Source organism: Guillardia theta (assembly GCF_000315625.1).
Source record: "Guillardia theta CCMP2712 unplaced genomic scaffold GUITHscaffold_4, whole genome shotgun sequence".
NCBI classification, from domain to species: Eukaryota; class Cryptophyceae; order Pyrenomonadales; family Geminigeraceae; genus Guillardia; species Guillardia theta.
In genome coordinates, this window is record NW_005434670.1 from 892,571 (window position 1) to 909,796 (window position 17,226).

A 17,226-nucleotide genomic window follows, 5' to 3' on the forward strand; every position below is an offset into this window, starting at 1 on the left:
GTAATCGGGGCCCATAACCGATGGCAAGTTATACGTCGGTCGGTACTAGTCCAAAGTCACGCAGATATCACATCGACCTTAGTTGTAACAAGACAGTTTTTGCTCAAGACCGAGTTTAATGCACACAAAACCAGTATTGAGGAGCACATGAGACATAGACTGTATGCTAGGATGTGAAACCCAAGCATCCAGACATGAGAGGACCTTAACAAGACGGCTAGGAAAGTCCCCTCTTCATCCCATGTACTACATGCCGCCTCGCCACGTAAGTCGTCTTGGTTTACAGGAGAGTTTTTGTTAACTCGGCGCTATCTGACTGGCACGGCTGGCATACGTTCCATCAACTGCCCGGCCGGGATCGGACTTCAAAGGCTTTACTGAGTCAAATCGGACTAGGCACCGTCTCCATTACGGTGGTTGGAGTCTCAGCCGCTCCCCGACTCCGAACCGGGGCCTGGAGCCGCGTCCGACGGTGCGCCGGGCCGCGGCTCAGTCGCCGACGGTCGAGTCACCGTGGCAGTGATCCGATCGGATCACCCCGGGCCCCAGACCCAGGGATCGCCCGCCGGGATCCGATCCGTGGCATGATCCGATCGCCCGGCTGCCGCCGGGGCTCGGACTCCCCTGGGGGGCCCGATAATCGCCCGGCCCGGGCAGGGTACGAGTGGAGACGAGGGCCTACAGCTGGAGTGCAAGCAATGTCCCTTCCAAAGCCAGCGTAGCAAAGAGGAAGAGGAAGAGGAAGATGAAGATGAAGGTGGAAAGGGAAGGGGAAGGGGAAGAGCCCCAAATACGAGGAGGAGACGCGAGCAAGAGGCTCAGAGATTGGATGAGGAAGTTGAGATGAAAGCAGGAAACAACGCAACCATCCTGCTCTTTGACTTGCCCGCCTCATGTTGGCGGATAATAGCAGTGAGCATTTGAGCGAGCAAAGTATGCAAGAACCCTTTGAGAAGGCAAGATGAAGAAGCGGAAGATTCACAAAGTAGAGAGATGAGTCCAACCTGTTGCTCAACTACTGTGCAGGAGTACGTTGAAGATGGAGGACAACAATGGAGGGAGCAGGGTACAGGTGAGGGTGAAGGAACTGGCTTCAGGAAAAGAGACTCTCCTCGATCTTGGGACGTGGGACACAGTTGGGATCATGAAGCGACGTCTGGAAGGGAAGGGATTCGGTCCGGCAGCTCTCCAGCGACTCGTCCATGCCGGACGAATCTTGGACGAGGAGGAGACTCTGCTGGGAAGCGGGGTGAGCAAGTCGCCGACGGTCTTTTTAGCGATGAAGCGGGTTGACTATGCCAACTCCGTGACCGGCTCGATGCCTGAGCCACGAGGATACACTCCTGCTAATCTCTCTTCCTTCTCCTCCCCATATCGGCCCGCAGAGACCTCCCAAACATCGCAGACAGACGAAGAAGTTCCGACTTGCCGCATCTGCCATGGCGAGCACAACGGGCCTGGCGACCAAAGATTGTTTTCTCCGTGCCTCTGCAGGTCAAGTTAGCTCCCTTGCTCCCCTCTCACTCGCCCGCTCTGACCTGCAGCAGGGGGAGCATGCGGTACGTCCATGTCGCATGTCTGAACCGATGGCGAGCCGTGAGCAACAACCCGCAATCGTACTATCAGTGCGACTCCTGCCGCTACAAGTACAACCTGCGGCGGACGGCGTTTGCAGAATACTGCAACTCTTACAAGGTAAGGATACAAACAAATCGTTGTCTGCTCCACACTCCATCGGCAGACGTACATGGACTCAGATACGTTCCACTGCTGCCTGTCTTGATACGTTCCACTGCTGCCTGTCAGATGGAGCAGGAGGGAGATTGATTCTGCGCGCAGGTGCAGGAGGTTCTGACGACAGTCACATGTGTGTGTCTGGTCGTTCTTGGCGGTCTTCTCTCCTACACCACGGGGATCGAACATCGGCTCTATCGTGCTTGCGAATGGACTCCACAGGTAAATCACCTCCGTGCCCTCTAACGAGGATCAACGTGCACTTGGATGCTCAAGATGATTGTGATATAGATGTAGATGATGTTGTAGATGATGTTGTAGATGATGATGATGATGTATTTGATGATTATGATTTACAGTGGCATGGGACGAGATGGTCCAGCATCTTCGACTTCTTCATGTGTGGACTGATAGTCGTTGGCATTGGCGGGTTCTGCTCTGTCATCTACGATGCTTACAAGGTGACTCGAGATCGTGTTCTCATCGCCTTGACCTCCATCACAGAACGATGCGAGGAACATGCAGTTCAGTCTCGTCTACTTGTTCGCACTGTACGGGCACCTTGTCATGAGGATCGTCTGCTTCGTCGGCATCCTCCACTCACTCCGCACCGTGCACAAGTTGGTGGAGGAGGAGATGAAGCGAGCGCTGTCAAGGTGGGGAGATGCCATCCTTGAAGTCAATGCTCGGCCTCCTAGCTGAGCAACGAAGACGGGGCATATCGATGCTCCAGGCACATGGTGCACAGAGCGGCAGGAGGCAAGTTTGACTGTACTTGGTGATGCCTTTCCGACTGCTCGACAATGAAAGTGACTTGACCTTCATTGAGAGTACCTTGCTCTAAGGTACGGCTGCAAACCATCACGTCATCTTATGATGCTTGATGTACACGTCATCACGGACCTCCATTGCCGTCCACGTAAACTATGTCGTTGCTTCCTGCTCAAACAAACAAGGTTTCAGTTGTTTGCTTCTACTCTTTTCCTCTTGCTTCATCATCAACAAAAATGCATCTTCGTCATCATCCTCATCAACAAAATCAACACTATCGTCATCATTATCCTCATCATCCGGCATCAGCAGCAGCAACTCATCGAAACAAACCTAATCTTGCTGCACGCCTGTCGTTTAGTGCTCTCTCGACGCTCTTTCTCTCCCTGTGGTGATTCATCTTGGTCTCTTTTGACTCTTTTTCTTGGATGTCCACGAGCCCGAGACGATCTCGCCAGGCCTGCAGCTGCCCGTTCAACTTGTGCGGCTCCCTTCTCTCCCCATCCAGCGAGATCCGAGAGTGGTGCGGGTGTGCGCCCTCCACTGGCTTTGCTCGACGAGAGTTGGGAGAGCGAGAATGCCTGCCATCCTTTGCGTTTGACGACGGACGAACATCGTTGCCGTTGCCGCTGTGCTGATGCTTCTCGCTATGGTGGCGCCGAGGCTCGGAGGTTTCTGCATGGTCGTCGGCAACTTCATGCACAGCTTGCCTTGGCAAGTCCTGAGCACGCGCTCGACCCTCAGGTTCCTCATCCTCGTGAGGTCTCTGGTGAGCATTGCCATACTCTTGCTCCCCGCGCAACACATCGGAGTCGAACAGGTCCTGCGGGTGCAGCACCTCGGCACCTTGCTGCGGCTTCTTGGAGCGATCGATCGACCCCAGGCTCGCACTTCTCCTCGACATGCGCGCAGATCGCACTTCCTCCCCACTATCAGTCGCAGCTTGTTCAGCCACATGTCTGAACTCGCTGCGAGCAGATGCCAGGGGCACGTCGAGATTGCTCCTGCTGCGGAAGTTCTCTCGGAACGTCCGAACAACCCCCGTCTCGAGGCTCAAGCTCTTGTCTCTCAGTCTCCTTGGTGTGAAGGGCCAAGGATTGGAGGAAGCAGTCCTGGCAGTGAGCGGTACGATCCTCTCTTCCTGCAGCTCTGTGGGTGTATTCATCCTTGAGACCATCCTCTTCTGCGCCTTGATCATGGATTCCAACGCTCGGAGATGCAGAGACAGAGCATGATGGTCTGAGCTGCCGCTGCTGGACTCCAGCTCGTGAAAGCACTGGTAGACAAGGTTGGAGCAGTTGTCCAAGAACTCTATCATGTTGTTTCGATTAGCAGGAGAGTTGTAATGATCACGCTTTGGTTCGATGGCTTTGCAAATCGGTGACCTCCTTTCAGATGACTCGAGCCTCTTGAAATTCGAATCTTTGGCCTTCGTTTCGACCTTTTCCTCCGCAGAATCGTCACGCTGTGCAAATAATAAACTTTTGATTCCCAGCATCATGATGGCGGTGTGATCATCAGCAGTCACTGTCATCTGACCAAGTTGACGCTCGGCGAACAGCTTCATTTGGAGGATCATGACTTTCTCGAAGGCTGGGAGGTCTAGCTCTCCCTTCTCGTTGCACATCTTCTTATCTTGCGTGAGGGAACGAAATTCTTCATTCGAAATCTTGATGGGTGGGATGAAATTCATCTTTCGCAAGCCTTCGTATACCTCCTGATGTGTGAGTCCTCCCGAATTGTCAATATCCAGCTTCTTGAAAATGTTCTGAATTCGCTTCTTGAAGTCTGCTTGTGATTGCGAATTCATGAGGGTCCGCAGCAGGGGGTCTAGCGAATGTGCCTCAACACCTGCAGTCAAGCGTGACAGCTTTTCTGACATCAGAGATTCTCTTTCAGTGCGGACGGCTGATGTGAAATTGTCGATCAGCACTGCGACTACCACCGGCACGAGGGTGAAAGCAACAATGATAAGGAAGAAGACGAAGAACAGTGCAGGCCCTGGCTCGATAGTGCCGTCTGCTCGGAACAGTTTTCGTGCTTTCTCGGCCCAGTTGTCTGGTGAAACAGCATCAAGAAACCCTCACTGTAAACAATAGAGAAGACCTAGCGTCGCTGCTTGGAAGAGTGCAAACATTGCTTTTAGAAACGTTTTCCAATTCTCTGGATCTTTTTCTGAAAAAAAGTTGACGCCAAGGACCGCGAAAATGGACGTCACGAACACTGCAATCTGGTCGCTTGTTAGATTTCTGCCAGTGGAAACGCAAATTCTTACCAGCATAGCATTTGCGACAGGAATAAGAGAAGCGGTCAATGCGTTTGTGAGTAACCTGAGAGATTGAAGCTTTCCAAAGAGTCGAAGAATTCTGAATGCTCTCATGATACGAAAAGCTTTGAAGAACGGGAGCTGTATGGGGCCCAAGCTTACAAGAGAGATGGTGATGATGAAAGCATCGAACAAGTTCCAGCCATTGCTTACGAAGCTCTTGAACCAATGCGCAGATATGTTCAAAAGGAGCTCTAAGGTGAAAAGAATCGTGAAGATTTGATCGATCTGTTCTAGCCACTGCAACACTTGTGGATCGTATGGCTCTTCGTTCAACTCAGGCCTCATCTGCAACAGGGTAGCGGTGGAAGCGAAGTTCAAAGCTATCATAATAGCCACAACAACTTGCATCCGTTTGGAGTTGTAGAAGAGAGAAAGGCGATTCTGCAGCCTCTTGATCCTGTGCTTCTTTTTCCATCTCTTCAATGCGACCTCGGCTAATTCTGTGATAGTGGAGATCCAATCTTGACACTCGGACTCTGAGCGAGTCTGGAAGATGTAGGTATGGCCCGAGTTGTACCCTGCCAGGCATCAAACGTCAGATCACCAGCACACCTGGGGCCCGGCGATTCTTACCGTCCTTGGCTGTGCTTACTTTGAACTCTCTCAGGGGACGCCCGGACTCGACCACCAGCTTTGCTTGTCGTCTCAGCACCTTTGCGTTGGTGTCAAAGTACTCGACTTCAGCCCTCTCCTCTGGCTTTGCCCAGTCCTCGATGGAAGCACGTTGCACACCAACGATGTCATGCAAAGGAATATAGTCCACTATTTGGTCGCCATTCTCCCATGCGATGGCCAGCATGTCAGGAGTCAGTGCAATACGTCTGGGCTGGAACTCCAGACTTCCATTCAGGAGCTGGACTTCCGAATCTTTCGTGCAGACTTCTCGCCTGGGCATCATTTCCGCGTTCTTATCGTAAGCGAGCGATAGGTGGGCACTGCTCAGGCGGTGCGACCTGGAAACCATGAGAGGTCTTGATGCTACGTACATTGCTAGTGAATTATTCCTGTTTCAGAGCAAGGGCGGAGGATGAAGTTGGAACCTGGAGGATGGAGCGAGGATCGGTAAAGCGACCTGTCACTGCATAGTCCTCATGCCCACCAGCCCTTTTGCGTCCGAACTTCACTGAGCTGCCGATCTGCCCGCTCCTGTATCGGGTAAGATCAATCAAGCATGGTTTTGACTCTCATCATAGCGACGTCTCTGCCATCCAACACTCAATCTTCCGCTGTTTTACTTCCCAGGCTGCTTCATTTTTGACGACCTCAGTGAAGAAAAAATTCCTCAAAGATGCATTGAAACTGTGAAATCCTTTGAAGTTGTCCCAAAATTGATCTAAACGTTTCAAATGTAGAGATGAGATAGTGAAGAGGAGGTTAGGAAATACTCATCTGCGAGAATCCAAATGAGCCTCCCTTCAAAAACCATCATCAGTATATTGCATGGAGTGTAATAAGGGGGTGGGGTACTTTCAATAGACAGATGGGGTGGCCAATTCGCAGACTGAAGAGGACACGGGGGTAGGGGTGGTGTCGACATACTGCCGCCGCTGCAGGGATATGGCGCGCCAGACACTCAGTAGGGTGGGTACTACGTACCGTAGTACCGTGGCTGCCACCCCCGCAGGCGGGCAGTCAACAGCGGGGTGTCACAGTGACTTGTCAGTCACGGTGTGGGGGGTGGGTCATCCAAAGGCCGCAGCCGGACGGTCCGAGTCCGGCGGCGGCCCGGCCCACTTTCATGATCGGATAGATCCGCTCGGACTCCCGGGGTTTGATCCAATCCGGCCTGCGCGCCGTACGGTAGCCTGTTATCACGATCACCGGGCCGGGCTGGCCTACCAGCACGTCACGGCCTGGTGACGGACACGCGGTGCATTGCCGGGCGGCCGCGGCGGACATCGCGCGCCGGTTACTAACTGAGTAAAGCCGCCGCGGGTCAGTGACTACAGTACCGAGCCTGAGTCAGTATCCTACCCGGCAGTCACAGTGGCACTGAGGACTCCGGGATTGGGGTTGACAGTTCAACCGTTCCGAGGCTCCGCCGGCCCGGCTGTCGCAAGCTTTCACCGTCTGAGTTCTTCGGAATATCGGGGCCGGGCCCATAACGGTTGAACCTTGAAGCCTGGACGGAATACAACTTCCGAAGTTCAAGTTTGTTAGACTTGTACTAGTCCAAAGTCACGCAGATATCACCGTGATCGACCTTACCGTAACAAGACAGTTTTTGCTCAAGACCGAGTTTAATGCACACAAAACAAGCATCCGACAGACCGTGACATGCCGCGCCGGGCCCCATGATGAGAGGACGCCTTAGCAAGACGGCTAGGAACTTAGGGCCCCTCTTCGTCCCACCATGCCGTGACGCCTCGACACGTAAGTCGTCTTGGTTTACAGGAGACTCAGTTTTTGTGAACTCGGCGCTATCTGACTCTGGCACGGCTGGCATACGTTCCATCAAGATCCGGCGGAGTCCGATCCGATCAGTACGAGGACAATCAGGAGACTCGAGGAGGCTTGAAAACGGCGAGAAGCCTGAGAAAGACAGCCGCCCGAGAACCAAACCTAATCCTGCCAACCGTGAACTGCTGTCCCCCAAACTTACTCAGTAGTGACCGACGCCGTCTCGGAGCCTGGCCGGGCCGGGCCGCCGGCGGGCGCGGCTCCGGATCCGATCACTCACGGTAGGGTCCTTTTTTAAAATCCCCCAGTGCTGACCCTAAAACTTGCCTTTTATATCTTTGGAGGGAGGCGGATCTAACGGTTTTGCGGTGGGGGTGGGTGGCCGACTTCTTTTTGCGGGAGTGACGAGGAGACGTAACTTCATTGGGTTTGACTGAGAGAGAAGGCATTGAGCGCGGACCGCAGAACAGCAGGGGATCAGGGGGGCCGGAGGGAGGTAGGGGTTGAAGGCTCCTTGAAGATGGGAACCTCTGGCGGAAATACAGTTCTGAACTGGAGGGGGAACGTGTGCGACCATTGAACCCCTTCTTGCAATATTCAATATTGAAGCCAAAATTTGAGGGATTCATTTGAAATATTTTGCTGGTTTACCCCCCTACGAGCTTCCTAGGCCCCCGGGTCCGAGGGGGCTCTCATAATATCGAACTATTTCCCTTTAAATTAATTTTACAATTCAAAAATAATTATTTAGTATGTGAAAGTCCATCCTTTCAATGATCACTTTCCCCAATCCCCCCCCGACCACCCCTCCCATCCACCCACCCTCCACCTTTAGCTCCAATTCAACTAAATCTCCAACTACCCTCGATCATCACCACCCTTCAATTGCCCTGAGACTGACCCACCATTTGATCTGGAATCCATTGAAAAAAATGGCGCCCACCTACCTTTATCACTACCCCACCCTTGACCCGGTGACCTATACCCCATGCTTCTTCACCCCACCCCATCAACTGCAATGGGTTGCATCCTCCTCCTCCGGGGAATCTCCTGCGTCCGGGCGACCCCTCCCCTGCGGTTTTCGCGTATTTACACTCTTCATCCCTTACGCGCAACCTTCTTATCCTCTAACTTCTTGGCGTCTCTGTGCTGCTCTCCCCCTGCTTCCTCCTCCGACTGATCGCATCAGAGAAAACTCTTCCCTGCTCCCCCAAGACCAACCTTCCTCATCAACTTGAGACTTCTTTGGTTGCCTGGCACTGGCTGACCCTTGGGCCGGCACATCGGCAAACTGTCTCTTCTCATCTATTCGCGCACTTGCAGTCTTGGCGCTCAGATCAAACGTGCGGCAACATCGCAGATCGTTTGTGGTGGCAAATCCCTCCCCCTTATCTGACTTCCGTGGATACGATTTCGGACCGCAAGTGACAGTTGGAAAGCATGGTAAGGCCGATGGCATCTCCTGAGAACAAGCTGCTCGGTATGTGTTTCGCATCAGCGGTGAGGGATTCGTTCATCTCATCTCTTCTCCTTCCTCTGAATCAGGCTGGCAGGTTTCAAAGAGCACCATGAACGTAAACGACGTGGTCGCTAGGACAGGGACGTACAGCATGTACGCTGCGCTGGCGCAATGCTGCCCTTCCTGTGTGCGACTGAAGGACGTCCATTGTGGTCGCCATGGCGTGTCCGAGGTGGAGTTCACCAAGTGTTTGGACAAGAAGGGGTTCACAAAGATGCGGGACCGGAGGAAGGGAGCTCGACCGTGCCGGTTCGACCCCACCAAAGGTGAAGAGTTGTGATGCTAGTGCGCTGGATGGCGGCTGACTTCCAGTGCGCAGCTGGGCTCTTCCTCTTCAGCAACAGGGTCTGGAAGAGTCCCGACGATCCAGAGCAGCTCAAAGAGTTGAAGGAGAGCTGGGCGATCCTGTGCAAACAGTTTCCTTGCTTCGCCATGGATTGCTCGCTGGATAAGTTCCTTGGAGTCTGCAGGCGATTTCATGATGGCTGGTTGCCTTACGCATGGCGAGGTAACCAAATGAAGTCATTCGGCGACAAGATTGGAACTTTGACAGCACGAAATGAAGCTGAGTGTACTCAGCTTGGCCTCCCCAGCATCTCTGTAGCGGACGTAAAGCCTGCACTCAGCTCATGTCAAAATCCTGCTGCTGTCAAAGCTGTAGTACAGGACACGGTTCGCTCTGTCTCGACGGCTACTATCCAGCAAGCGACTCAAGCTTCAGTTTCGGTCAAGGAGGAGGCATACGACATGAAGGATGACTCGTCCACGTCCAAGTCGCTGTGGGACGACGCAGTTGATAATTTCTTCGGGACCGATTGGAACTCGCAAGAAGGGTTTGAGATGAGCGAGCAGGACGAGAATGAGCGATTGAACATCCTGGAGGTTAGGGGCAAGGACAGCGAGCGGAGCTGCCTCTCGTTCTTCCCAGGCTTCGACGGGTTCCAGCAGTGTGAGGGCAAGGGAGGAGAAACAACTAGCGTCAAGGGAGAGGCCGAAGCATATTCCCTGGAGCCCTTCGATGCGATAGAGGAGGATGATATACCGCAGCCCTCCTTGGTGGTAAGAATTGAGCTCGTTTCCTCTAGCTGGGCCGCGCGATGACAATCTTGGCAGGTAAACACGAGGTTCGCGGCCTTGAGACCGAGTGCCCTTGCATGATTGTTGAGGTTCAGAAGCTTGAGGAATGTACAATTAACATGTCTATATGCCAGAGTTGTCGATAGAGCATGAGGATAGTGTCGTAAGCCGAACCGAGCAGAGCGGCAAACCGCTCAAACCGCTCTGGGGCATGACTTGCAAAGAGATTAAACTGATCAAGATGTAATCTCATACGAGGGTCGGGCTACAACCTCAAGTCTTGACAAGTCTCACTGACTTTTGAAGTCAAATGGTGAATTGATCGCATCGGTCGTGCGGCATCAGCAAGAGAACTAGTATGAACACGGCTCGCTCAAATGTTCGACTCATTCCTTGCCCGGCGCTCCCATCATCTGCGACTGTGAAGTCATTCACGAGCAGATGAGATTGCTTTACCTCGAAGGCTCTTTGCAGATCTTGAATCAGATCCTCCACGTCCTCTAAGCCGATGTGCAACCGGATTGTCGCGCCGTAACCATCGCCATACTGACGCAAGAGATTGAGATCGAGACTGAGGTATGCAGAACAAATGTAGCGGAACAGACTATACTACACTACATCGTACCGTATCATATCATATTATATCATATCATATCATATCATATCATGTCATGTCATATCATATCATATCATATCATGTCATGTCATACTGTGCTATACGATGCCAGAGAAGATTGGCTGACAAATGCCCACGGAGCTAAACATCGAATCTCTTCCTTCAATCGTAATCCTCTTTGGCCTCGCTTTCCACATCTTCACTGTGATCACCAACTCCTTCCTCCTCCTGTACTGCATCTCAACTCTCCTTGCCTCACAATGCTGCCCTAGCGTGTTGCCCTGTATCTCGCACCCGCACTGACCTCCCAAGGAACGACCGACCGAACTGAAGAAATGTCGCATGGCAGCACCAGACTTTCGTACCTGATCAAGGATGAGATTGAGATGGAGAGAGAAGTTCGACGAAGAGAATGAGAAGAATGATGAGAAAACAGCAGGGAGGCAATAATAGCGAGGGGAGGAACAGGAGCGAGAAGCAGCCGGGAGGTGCGAGAAAGAGAGAGGAGTGAGAGCGGGGAAGTAAGATGGAACGAGGTGTTTCAACTCTTTCGGAGCAAGCTGTTCCCTCACCCTCCCCACGAGTATCCGATCTCGAACAAGCTGAGACTGTCGCAGAAAGTGTCGACCTGTTCTTGGGAAAACACGTCCTTGAGCTGGGAGTCGCATCAGCGGCGCTCGAATCTCGCCCATCTCACTGCTACCTGGAAGGTGAACAGTCCAGAGGAGCCGGAGAAGTACTTCTGCCAGAGATGGTGCTGAGGGTGGGATGGAAGGGCTTGTAGCAAGGAAGTCAGCCCATGTGGCTCACTGAAGGAGGAGGAGGAGGAGGATGAGGAGGAGGAGGAGGAGGAGGAGGAGGAGGAGGAGGAGGAGGAGGAGGAGGAGGAGGAGGAGGAGGAGGAGGAGACGGACCTGGGTGGACCACACGAGCGACTTCGTCCCGATCCAACAACCATCGCGCGACTGTCAAGGCTGACTTTCCCACCTCCGTCATGCGACAGTTGTCGAGAAAGCTCAGGTACCTCCTCGTGAGCTTTCATCCGCACAGACAGAGTCCGGAAGCCTCTGCAGGCAGTGAGAGGACGCGGCGAGGAGGAGGGGAAGGACGAAGGGGGGGACGAGAGCAACGACGACGATGGGGAAGGATGACTGACGAGTACGGGCAAGACGAGGAGAAGGGGGAGGAGGAGGTGAGATTTGGTTCAGGAATTGGACGTAGCAGGAAGGTGGCTGCGGGTCTAAACCTGAGCGCCAGGTAGCAGTCATCCGGTCCTGCTGGACAGCCAAGTTGCTGATAGCATGTGAGGAGAAGAGTAAGGAGGATGAAAGGGGAGAGGGAGGAGGAAGGACTCCCGAGGACGAGGAAGGAGACTACTACAGGAGAGGACGAGGAAGGAGACTACTACGGGGAGGAGGAGGAAGGAGGCGAGGAAGAGAAGGAAGAGGAGGGCGGCGGCAGGGGGGGGGGGGGATGGACAAGTTGATCCCGCAGCACCTGGACGGACCTCTTGACCCTTCGGTAGGTGTCCTTCGAGCATGCCAGGAGTCCGATCATGACGTCACTGTGCCCGCCTGCTCACCGAGCTGAGAAGAGTGGGAACGGAAGAGCTGGAGCATGGGCAGGAAGGCTATGAACGAAGGATCGAAGGGAAGAGGGAGGGAGAGAGAGATGCCATGAAAGGAGGAGGAAGAGGAGGAGGATGAGGAGGAGGAGGAGGAGGAGGAGGAGGAGGAGGAGAAGGAGGAGGAGGAGGAGGAGGTTTGTGTGTGTGGTGGCTTGATACAAAAGGAAAGAGGACTCACTGATGTACTTTGTCGCTGCGTTGATGCTGACATGCGCCCCCCATTCCATCGGCCTGAACAGACCAGGGCCGTAGGTGTTGTCCGCCACCACCACCACGTTCCTTTCCCGCGCTACCTGGGTCAACGCTCAGCACCTCCCCAGCAGGAACCGCAGCAGGACCCGGGTCAGAGCCTCAAAGTCGTGAATCTCGAACGACAGGGAGCTCGGGCTCTCGAGGAAGAGGACCTGCCGGGCCTTGACGCCTGGAGGGGGAGCGAGCTTATCTCACCCTGGTGTTGGGCTGGATGGCGTTCCCCAGCTCTTCTCCAGTGGACAGCGGGTCAAAGTAAGTCGTCGAGACGCCGAAGCGCTGGCAGCCCCGGTGAGCCGCTGGAACGCAACAGCTGCTCGCATGCTCACCTTGAGGAACTTGTCACAGAAGCCTCTGGTGGGGTCGTAGACGCCGTCAGAGACCTGGGGGAAGGGAAGCGCTCACTAGGAGGAGGAAGAGAGTCTCCTTGCTCACGAGGATGTGGTCCCCTGCTGAGACAAACGCCAAGATCGCTGCATGAGCACGGCACATGACTGGAGCGCGGGCGATGGAGGACGGGGCACCTGCGTTGATGGCGGCCAGCCCTGAGGAGACGACGCACGCGTTGTCTCCTCCTTCGAGGATAGCGAAAGCTTCTGCAGGCGCCGTCAGTCTCGCCTCATCCTCCTCTGCTGCTTCCTCCTTCACCCTCCAGAGCGAACGATGTCGGTGTCCCATGCCTTCCGTACGACAGGCCCTGGCAGGTAGCGTAAGGGAGGACAGGAATGGGAAGCAACAGAGGAGGAATGCGAAGGAGGCGCAGCAAGAAATGCTCCTGGAAGGAGAGAAGACGAAGGAGAGAAGACGAAGGAGAGAAGACGTACACGGAAAGGATAGTCCTTGAGTGCCTCCCTTAGTGCGCTCACTGCCGCAATGTCATGCTGATTTTTCTCTCTTTCCTCCTCCTCCTCCTCCTCCTCCTCCTCCTCCTCCGCTCCTCCTCACTTGATGGGTATGTGATGGTCGACGCCCTGTACACAGGAGGGTTGACGAAGCTCCTTCCTAGCGGGTCGGTGGTCCACCCGTCCAGCTGCTGCCCTCCCCTAGCCACCTTCGTCCGCAGCTTGTACTCCCTCATCGAGTCTCCCTTCCCTGTTATCCTCATCGAAGAGTGGTTCTCGTCGCCCGACATGCGCAGCGCGATGGCGCTCTCCATGCCGCCTCCCTTCCAGCATGGACATCAGGAGCTCACAGGGTCTGCCTCCTCTTACCCTCCACATGCTGCTTGTCCGCCATGGCAGCGGGCGCTGCACCAGGAGCCCTGGCAGGCCATCGATCGTGAGGGAGGAGGAAGCGAAATGCAAGGAAGACCTGGGCATGGCGCGGGCCAGAGTGAGGAGACGGTGAGGAGGAGGAGCAGGAGCTTCATCATGATCGGTCGTTCAGTCGCTCAACGCCATGCGACGATCCCTGCCGCCCTCGCTCGGGCTGGTGGCCCCGGGGGGATCGGGGAGATTTTTTACTCACCACGAGTGGGGCAGGACGGAAAGAAGGAGGGATCAGGATGGAGAGAGGGAAGGGGAAGATGACAGGAATGCGGCAAGGGTTTCTGATGAGCAACGAGACCCCGTAGAGGAGGGGATGGGAGGGGATGGGAGGGGAGGCGAGAGGAGGGGAGGGGAGGGGAGGGGAGGCGAGAGGGGCAAGGGAGTCCCAAGGAATCAGAACATAGTCAACCAGTTGGTTGCGCTTCCGTAAACGAGTAGAGGAAGGAGCTGGAGATGGTCCAGAGAAGTTAAAGACGCTAGAGAGGAGGGGGGGAAGACGCTAGAGAAGGAGGGGAGTAGATTCATTGAGCTAGCATTTACTTCTTTTGTTCCTTCTGGGCCTCGCGCTCTCGCATCACCTGCTCCCTCGCAGCGGCATACTTCTCTATGAGCGATTGCTTTGCGGTCTCCGCCACCAGCCTGCACACAACGTCAGCAGGAAGAAGGAGGTAGCAAGGAAGCGAGGGCACCGGAAGGCAGCAGGCTCCGTGATTGCGAGGTCAGAGAGGACCTGATAGGAGCAGGTCAGCTGCTGCTTTCCCCGCAGAACTTGTGTGATCGACTTGCCTTGCGATTGAGCTCCACGTTGGCGAGTTTCATGCCATGGATGAATTCTGCATACTTCATCCCGTGCTCTCTCGACGCCGCGTTTATCCTCTGTATCCACAAGGACCGCGTGTCGCGCTTAATCAGCTTGCGGTGGACGTACTGAATGCTGCTGTCAGCGCAGAAGCGTCGAAGGTAGACGACAAAGACGACAGACACGAAATGACATCACCTGATGCTCTAAAGCCTCTTGCACTTGACCAATAGCAACCTTGAAACAGTTCTTGCTCTTTCCGCGCATACCCTTGGCCAGGGCGAAAACCCTGAACATTCCATCGTGAGCCGGTCGGACTAATTCACAGGTGTGGATGAGCAGCTCCAGAACTCAATCATCATGCACAATATGCATGCGCATCTCCAGAACATCTTGGAGATACATAAAGCACAACAGACCACGCAAATCAGAGCAGACAGGACTATTATTTGCATAGAGCTTTTCGACAAGGATGGAGCGGAGAAGTTGAATCGACGGTCAGAATTAAGTTTTCAGCCCCTCTTTCAACATCCCCTCCGTCTTTCCCCCTTCCTTTGACACCCCTCCCCACCTATCCCCCCTTTCCAACGTTTGCCTTCCCTCCTTCCCCATCCTTCGATCCACTGGCCCCATCCCTCTTCGTCCTCCACCAACACACGCATGCAGGCGCACACCAGTGCATCTCCTCGACTTCGTCTTCCTCTGTCCCTCCCTCTTCCTCGCCCCGTCTCCTCTCCTCACCTTTCACGCTTCAGCGTCATGGCTGCTCGAGGTTTGGTCGCAACCGTTGAGAATAGGTAACGGTAGGACCAAGAGACGTTATTAGCGGTTACAGATTCACTCGGGGCCGGGCCTGCCTCGGGCCGGGCAGGGACTCAAGTTGTAGCCCTGGCCAGGGATCGCAAAGCGCATTCCACAATGCTGCGTGGGCGATGAGGATCGGAGGAGCAGCGGCAGCGATGATGGCGGCGATGATGGGCAGCATGCGGGGGATGAGCGAGAGCAGCACGCGCGTGCATGCGAGATCCATCAAGCAAGTCCGTGTGGAGGCTGCGGGAAGTATGAGGGCGAGAGGAACTTTTGGAACAGACATGGTGGGGACCGGGCAGGGGATTGTTCTGCCGTGACTGCGATGGCAGGTATGGTACTCGATTAAGTCCAACACACCGGCATCAACTGTGGTGTTCTTCGGAGGAGACAGTGATGTCTTACCTGTCTTGGTGGCTCGATGACTGACTCGTCGCCCTCGTTCCGTCAGAGTGTGACGACATTGCCAACAGTGCTACAGGTACTCGCCCTATCTATTCTCACGGCACTCGTCCTTTGATGATCCTGCAATGAGCGTGCTGCAAGTGCTATAATCTCTTTGATACCGGCCCGATGCGCACGTGTACGGCCCTGCAATGTAGCAAGTGATCAGTTCTACTGATCTGTCCGTTTATCGTTAGTTCGTTCGATGGTTCATTCAGTATTATCAATCATGATGATTCTTGCTCTTACAGCAGATGACGAAGACATTCTAAGGCTAAGCAAGCCTGAGAACATCATCGCGCTGCTGCAAGAAAAGTTCAAGAGCCCTGCGAGAGGATCTCAGAACTTTACTGTTGGGAACGAGTGCGTCAACGTGTTTGTGATTGAGCCGACCCGCGTTCAGGTACATGTGATTATCTTACCTCATGGACTGACTTGACTGACTTGATTGTTTTGCAAATCAGGACGGAGTCTGGTCCTGCTTTGACAACTTCATGGAATCGACAAGGTCGGGAGAGCCGGTATGAACCTTCTTTCCCCAGGATACACGGCTAACAAGAGGATGGCTTGCAGACGAAAGGTTATGCACAGCAAGGGAAGGCGCTGCTACAGCTTTCCTCTTTGCTGCGATCGACGATGCGCTCGGTCCCAGAGATCGAGAAAGAGCTCTGCGACCTAGGACGAACCGTACTCGTGGGGTTCAGCAAAGGAGGGGTAGTTCTGAATCAGGTCAGCTCACAAGTCCTGATGTAGAGGATTCATGTGAATGATGATGCAGATGCTTGCGGAGTTGTCTGCAGGGACAGCCAAGTCGTCTTCATCTGAGCTCCAGCTCCAGGAAGATGGGGATATGAGCAATGGAAACAGGTCCGTGCACAGGCAAGTTCCTTTGTTCACCTCAAATGCTCGCTGCAGCCAAGACGATTCGGAGAAGCGAGTGCTGATAGACGAGGTGTGCATCGAGTGCTGTAGCTGCGTCTGTCTCTGCCTGCGTGAGAAACCCCTCAGGTTCACTACGTGGACGCGGGACTGAACAGCCGGGGAGCATACCTAACGCATCCTGAGATTATAGAGAGTGATGGCAGTGACAACGCGTTCGTTCCGGCTGACATGCGCGCCCGTCAGATCTGTCGGGCATGCAGGAGCATCGGAGAGATCGAGCCCTCAAGGTCTTCCTGCATGGAACGCCGAGGCAATGGCGCGACAGGTTGGTTGAGCGCAGGGGCACTTCAAGGCTGCTCGCATGAAGGTCTCATACCTGCGGGCTGCAGGAGAAGGAAGTGGGTGGGAGATGAGAAGGATCGGATGGTTGCGCTGATGAGGTCAGCGGTGGAGAGATTGAGCATGAGGATGTGAAGTTGCAGTGCAGGAAGAACAAGATGTCAGTGACGGAGAGGATTTACATGGAGGAGGAGGAGGCCTCGCTAGCGATGCACTTCCGCTGTACATGTCAAAGATGCATGTCTACCTTGTATGATGAGGTGCTGCAGGCCTGGAAGCGATGAACGTCGAGCAAGAATGATCGTTCTCCTTGAAGGTTCACACTGATTACAATCAAGAGAACATTGCTAGTGAACTCGAGAAGA

General features: G+C 54.3%; 6 protein-coding genes across 6 annotated transcripts; 3 read left to right on the forward strand and 3 right to left on the reverse strand.

The window, feature by feature from the left end:
• Positions 1-1,039: 1,039 nt before the first annotated feature.
• On the forward strand, positions 1,040-2,436 carry GUITHDRAFT_100414 (hypothetical protein; the record flags this gene model as incomplete). Its single annotated transcript, XM_005841088.1, has 5 exons — positions 1,040-1,494; positions 1,548-1,695; positions 1,840-1,956; positions 2,094-2,195; positions 2,239-2,436. The coding sequence occupies 5 exons, from the start codon at positions 1,040-1,042 to the stop codon at positions 2,434-2,436; spliced, it is 1,020 nt and encodes a 339-aa protein (XP_005841145.1).
• A 138-nt stretch (positions 2,437-2,574) lies between these two features.
• Positions 2,575-5,822, reverse strand: GUITHDRAFT_100415 (hypothetical protein; the record flags this gene model as incomplete). The annotated part of the gene is made up of 5 exons (XM_005841089.1): positions 2,575-2,585; positions 2,638-2,673; positions 2,839-4,563; positions 4,612-5,352; positions 5,408-5,822. The coding sequence occupies 5 exons, from the start codon at positions 5,820-5,822 to the stop codon at positions 2,575-2,577; spliced, it is 2,928 nt and encodes a 975-aa protein (XP_005841146.1).
• A 2,852-nt stretch (positions 5,823-8,674) lies between these two features.
• Positions 8,675-9,911, forward strand: GUITHDRAFT_132563 (hypothetical protein; the record flags this gene model as incomplete). The annotated part of the gene is made up of 4 exons (XM_005841090.1): positions 8,675-8,734; positions 8,788-9,019; positions 9,073-9,812; positions 9,867-9,911. The coding sequence occupies 4 exons, from the start codon at positions 8,675-8,677 to the stop codon at positions 9,909-9,911; spliced, it is 1,077 nt and encodes a 358-aa protein (XP_005841147.1).
• A 305-nt stretch (positions 9,912-10,216) lies between these two features.
• On the reverse strand, positions 10,217-13,694 carry GUITHDRAFT_132564 (hypothetical protein; the record flags this gene model as incomplete). The annotated part of the gene is made up of 18 exons (XM_005841091.1): positions 10,217-10,243; positions 10,287-10,376; positions 10,751-10,811; positions 11,019-11,101; positions 11,150-11,203; positions 11,471-11,513; positions 11,693-11,739; positions 11,944-12,020; positions 12,252-12,366; positions 12,412-12,477; positions 12,521-12,601; positions 12,652-12,705; positions 12,728-12,918; positions 12,971-13,019; positions 13,147-13,187; positions 13,268-13,487; positions 13,534-13,583; positions 13,634-13,694. The coding sequence occupies 18 exons, from the start codon at positions 13,692-13,694 to the stop codon at positions 10,217-10,219; spliced, it is 1,410 nt and encodes a 469-aa protein (XP_005841148.1).
• A 432-nt stretch (positions 13,695-14,126) lies between these two features.
• On the reverse strand, positions 14,127-14,686 carry GUITHDRAFT_100418 (hypothetical protein; the record flags this gene model as incomplete). The annotated part of the gene is made up of 4 exons (XM_005841092.1): positions 14,127-14,229; positions 14,280-14,320; positions 14,395-14,517; positions 14,588-14,686. The coding sequence occupies 4 exons, from the start codon at positions 14,684-14,686 to the stop codon at positions 14,127-14,129; spliced, it is 366 nt and encodes a 121-aa protein (XP_005841149.1).
• Positions 14,687-15,148: 462 nt separating this feature from the next.
• On the forward strand, positions 15,149-17,162 carry GUITHDRAFT_132566 (hypothetical protein; the record flags this gene model as incomplete). Its single annotated transcript, XM_005841093.1, has 12 exons — positions 15,149-15,186; positions 15,261-15,483; positions 15,529-15,589; positions 15,859-16,043; positions 16,105-16,161; positions 16,214-16,369; positions 16,419-16,507; positions 16,556-16,592; positions 16,649-16,809; positions 16,912-16,962; positions 17,010-17,089; positions 17,131-17,162. 12 exons carry the CDS (start codon positions 15,149-15,151, stop codon positions 17,160-17,162), a joined length of 1,170 nt encoding a protein of 389 aa, XP_005841150.1.
• Positions 17,163-17,226: the final 64 nt, after the last annotated feature.